General features: G+C 48.8%; 2 protein-coding genes across 2 annotated transcripts in view; both read right to left on the bottom strand.

The window, feature by feature from the left end:
• Window positions 1-204: 204 nt before the first annotated feature.
• On the bottom strand, window positions 205-1,176 carry DACRYDRAFT_57884 (DDE-domain-containing protein; the record flags this gene model as incomplete). The annotated part of the gene is made up of 2 exons (XM_040775472.1): window positions 205-712; window positions 809-1,176. Coding segments are annotated over 2 exons (876 nt in total), but the record flags the coding sequence as incomplete, so codon positions are not given.
• A 3,494-nt stretch (window positions 1,177-4,670) lies between these two features.
• Window positions 4,671-5,151, bottom strand: part of DACRYDRAFT_18199 (uncharacterized protein) — a gene marked incomplete at both ends in the record, with an annotated part of 1,442 nt that continues 961 nt past the window's right edge. The window contains 2 exons of the mRNA XM_040771340.1: window positions 4,671-4,750; window positions 4,806-4,972. Coding sequence (XP_040624992.1) covers window positions 4,671-4,750; window positions 4,806-4,972 — 247 coding nt within the window. The remainder of the gene's footprint in view (window positions 4,751-4,805; window positions 4,973-5,151) is intronic.

The following is a 5,151-nucleotide window of genomic DNA, read 5'->3' as shown; positions in this document are numbered from 1 at the left end:
GCTGAGCATTTCATTGACCTCCATTCTGTGTGCTTCAGGGAGGATACCATGGTCTTGAAGTTCTTGGATCAAGATATGCAGCCATTCCACTGCTGCACAGAGATTGTCATCATTTGCATAGTCTTCAGGCAGTGCTGCAGGTTCCTCAGTTGGTAGAAGGCAGCCATCTGGACCACAAGGAGAGACAATCCAAGTGTGATGCCAGCAGTTGGCAATTGTTTCAACTGTGACTTCCTCCCAGGCTATCCATGCCAACCCCATTGCTTCCTTCTGCTCGATGCAATAGATATCTAGCACACCTGCCATCTCCTGATCCAGTGCTTGCTCACAGTGTGCTTGCTTATAGTTTGCTTTGAAGTTTTGAATGATACCTGCATCCATTGGTTGAATATGTGCAGTCATGTTGGGGGCAAGGAATTTGACTTGGACATTTGTGACAGTTGCTGGATCCCACTTGTGGTTGTCAACAAGAAGAAGGATCTTCTGGTTCTGTTGTTGCATTTGGCAGTCAAGGGCTGTAATGTAGAGCTGGAAAATCACTCCAGTCATCCATGCCTTCTTGTTGAAATGATAATCAAAGCCAAGGGATTGTGGTGTCTTGTGCTGAAAGCAGCAAGGCTGCTTGGAATGACTGATAACCAATGGCTTAAGCCGCTCACTGCCATCTGCATTTGTTGTCAGCATGTAAGACATGCGAGTCTTATCACCCTTCCTGCCAGAGCAGGCCATTGTAGCAAGGGTGTGGTTTGGTGGCATTCAATAGAAGAGACCAGTCTCATCACCATTGAAGATGTCTTGAAGGGCATACTGATTGGAAATCTTCCTCAGACGCAACTCCTCCTCATCAGCCTTCTCAACATCAGCTGATGCAGCTTCCCCCTGTAGCTGTACCCCTCTCAATCCCAGCCATCCCTTTACCCCCTGAACCCAACCATTCGAGAGCAACAAGAACTTCTCCTTTGGAATCCCCTGCATGTCTGCAAACTGTCTTGCCTTGATTTTCAAGATGTTCTCGTTTATTGCAATACCCTTCTGCTGTGCTTGTTCAACCCATTCTTTCAGTGCTGCCTCAACAATTGGATGCTCAACAGTCTGTGGTTGCTTAAAGGAGGCAGTTGTGGCATTGCTTGCCTTCTCACAGATGCCAGCTTCATCATGCAGCCAGGCAGAGAGCATGCTCTGGGAGATGGTTGGATATCCTTCTTTCTTGAGCCCTTCAACAGCTTCACGTTGTGACCATCCTTTTGCTTGGATCTTCTCAATAGCAGCCAGTTTCTCAGCATATGTGTAATTCTGATGCTTTTGGGCAGGCATGATGGGCAAATACTGTCCTGGACCAGTGATCATTATTGTTATCCTGGTTGATCCTTAACTGGTCACTTTTCCCTATCTACAGAGTCCGTTCTGCCTCAACCTCATCCTTAACCCCAAGGAATCATTATTGTGCCAGATTGTTATGGGCAGGGATTACTGTATCTGTGGTCAATGTATGATACAAGGACGATGGGGACATTCTGCATCCTAGGAGTGTGGTACCTACCTGACAGAGCAATGAATGATGGTGCCCAGCCTGGGACCATAATGCAATGAATTAATATATGCCCTCAAAATGCTTATGTGTTGTCTTTATGAAGGATGATGGCCCACCCTTGGCAAGCCTGACAACAAATGGCCTGCCGGGTTCACCTGACACAGGCATGGGCATTTGCCCATCAGGGTCACCAAGGATGGCTAGGAATGCTGGGGTTCACCCAATATGGACCCAGACAAGTCATACTGACAATGTCTTACTGATGTCACCCAGAAAGGCAGAAGCTGACCTGGTTGTGTCAGGTGGGATCTGTCAAGGGTGTGCTGACACCACCTGACACTAGATGCCCTGTCATGCTGGCTGCTGGGCCCTGATGCTCAGCTTCACAAAGCATGGCCTACATTGCCCTGAGGCCGGCAGTCTGACAGAACCTTACATAGGATTACATGCATTACACTAGTTACATACTCAATGCAGGGCCTACACAGGCCTGACAAACACTGCATCAGGTGGCAGGCCCTGATGAGCATTATGACCCTGATCAGGGCATGCCCATGCCTGGGCATATCCCTGCATGACTGTGGATGTTAGCATGTGTGAGAAAGAGGCACTTTCTGCCACTTTTGGTTGTCACCCACAATTCGGTCATATGTTCCAGTCTGTTGCAATGTGCCTTGGACCAACCAGTGCAGGATGATCAAGAGCAGTGGTCAGATTGCAGTGCTCTTGGGCAAGACAATAAGCAGGTTTGTGTTTTTTTGTGGGGAAGTTCAGCAGATGCCTTGGGAAGTTGAGCATCAGGGCCAATGAACCCAGTTATGGTGCAGTATGTACCACCTCCATCAACCAGGGACAGTTATTCTACTTCTTTCCAAGTAGCACCTCACCTATCTAAGTGACTGCCTAAATGCAGTTCCTCTAGACAGGCTAACTTTCAAGATGCAGAGAATTGAGCAGGGACTCAATGTCCGGCAATGGGTGATGTTTATTGGGAGTTCAGCATGGCACATAACAAAGGCACAACAACGCTGGTGGTTGTAGCATGTGAGTGACATGGCTGTTGTTTGCATCTGTCCAACCATCAGCATCACATACACAATCGCACGGAACATGGACTTGGACAAGAACTCTGGCACATTGAATGGCAAACAAACATGTTCCATACATTCCTGGTCTAAATGCCATTGTGTGGCATGATACATAATTCATGTTGTCACACAAAGTAAAAGTTTAACAGATAAACAGAGAACTGCATCTCTGTTGGCAGGAGTGGGCTGGAACCAATATCTGATAGGCACTGGAGGAGATTTTCACATGAATCCCTATTATCACTCTCTTGTTCAGTGTCTCTTTGTGTTTGGGCATGGTTGCTCTTTCTATTGCTGTTCTATTACCCTTATCTTCAATGTCTTCTAACATTACACAACTGACAATTGTGATCATGTGTAGACACTGCATGTTGCCCAACATGTAGACAAGATAACCATACAACTAGACTTAAGTCATATGGAGAGATGTACCCTGTGCCCTCTGGGGGGCAGAACCTGCAGGCAAACGGTGGAGGGTTCCCTCCCCTTCCTCCCTTCTCTCTTCACCATTAGACTTTCCCTTTCTTTCCCTGTCTCCTTCCATACAGCCCTCGACCTTGCCCTGTCCCCTGTCCCCCCCTCCCTTGCTCTCCCCACTCACCATCCACTATGTCCTCAACCTCCCACAATCACCCTCTATGCCATTGCTCTCCACACCATCACTCTCCATGCCATTGCTCTCCATGCCCCCATCTGCCTTGCCTCTCTGCCTTCCTCTGCCTTCCTATGCATTGCTTCTTGACTGCCTATGTGTTGCCTCTCTACCTGCCCATGCCTGGTCATGCAATTTCCTCTTCCAGGATTGAGGTGCACACTGAGTCTGCCTCTACACCCATGGCCAGATGCTGTGCACAGTCCCCCTTTGGGGGAAAAGAGCAAATGTGCACCAGGAAGGCAAGGAATGCTATGGAGATCAATCAGCATCCATGATAAGTGCAAAGAGATATTCAGCAGTAGTGTATGCATGTGTACAGGCCACAAAGTGAGGGAGGATCCGGGTCAGGGAGAAAGAGAAGAGGAGGAAGGAAAAGGGAGAAAAGGGATGGGGGAATGCCTTGGCACATATCAGCCCATTATGTGCAAAGCACCAGCACCCCTTCAGCACAATAACTGATTTGTGACATCCAGTAATGCTCACCAAATACTGCCCACCCATGGGCTCGACTTCCCTCCCCCACAGCCCTTGCTTTCATTGTTTACCATTGGTGCCCACACCAAACACCAGCACTGATGATGCCAAGACACCCTGTTAACATCAGAACCTGCTGCCTGCCTGCCTGTATCCATCCTTCTTTCTCTTCCCCTTTCTTCTATGCTCCTGTTTTATTTCATTTTGACTTCTTCATATTTTTCCCTTTCTTTCTTTCTTTCTTTCTTTCTTTCACATTGTTCTTTATCTTTCCTCCAGAATTCATCCCATATATCCTAGGTATGCCCACCCCATCTCCGCCTCTTATGCCCACATTTCAAGGCTCGACTCCAACTCCAACTCCAGTACCAACTCCTGTTCTGCCTCCCACTCCGACTCCAGCACTGACCCCATGGCTGTCACCAACCATGCATATTGAGCAATATGAGGACCATGCATGCTTAGCTTGATCACTCTCAGTATGTGGTTGATGAAATGTGTAGGCTGATGCTGAGTACAAAGTCCTTCTAACCATCTTCATCAGCAAAAAAAAAGGGTAGCAGTGCCACATGGCACGGCTGCTGCTGCACCAGCTGCCCTGGCTTCTACCCCCCCTTCTGTGCCATGTGGCACCACTTGCTGCTTTGCCGGGCACTCCTAGAGCACCTGGCAAAGCAGTCACTCCCCAAGCAGCCAGGGCGGCCAGTGTCACCTGCCAAACCCTCCCCTCCTTCATTCATTTGATTCCCTTTGCAGCCCCCTGTAGTTTGTAGAAAGATATCTGTGTTCATACTAACAGTAATAATACGGATCATGTGCTATGCCCTGCCCCCCCCCCCCCCTTCGATACCAAAACATGCTAATGAGACCCATCGCCCAAGGCCAGCAGGCCTGGGCAGTGTACATGGCCTTGTCATCCTAATCATTCATCTGGCTCATTGTCAAAAGGCCCAAGGCCCAGGCGCCCCCCTGGGGTGGCCTTTGGAGCATCACCCCACATGCCTGCATGAAGACTATCATGTTTAGTCAACTGCCAAACATGCTGAGTGGAACTCACCATCCCTGGTCATATAACCACACTTGAAGGTGCATGCATGCATCTGGTTTTGTGGCATGGAACTGGCCAAGGGTTTCCAGGTGGTCATCATACCTCCATTTCTCTGCTTGACACCAAAACTGAGCCTCCAGCTTCCCATTCTCCCACTCGTGGAGAGTCCATTTGACCTAAAAAGACATCACCTGAGTGGGTGGCAATCCCATAACCACAGACTCACTGCTGGTGCAGCTAAAGTGATTGCCAGGAAAGGCATGGGTTGTACTCCATATGCAATGCACTTGCCAGGCAGTCTGCATCCTTGAGCCATACCTTGTTGATGACCTCCACAATTGCAGCTGACTGGTAG

The sequence above is a fragment of the Dacryopinax primogenitus genome, assembly GCF_000292625.1.
Source record: "Dacryopinax primogenitus strain DJM-731 SS1 chromosome Unknown DACRYscaffold_20, whole genome shotgun sequence".
NCBI lineage: Eukaryota > Fungi > Basidiomycota > Dacrymycetes > Dacrymycetales > Dacrymycetaceae > Dacryopinax > Dacryopinax primogenitus.
The sequence above is the reverse complement of the archived record's forward strand: the minus strand, read 5'-3'. Positions and strand labels throughout refer to the sequence as shown.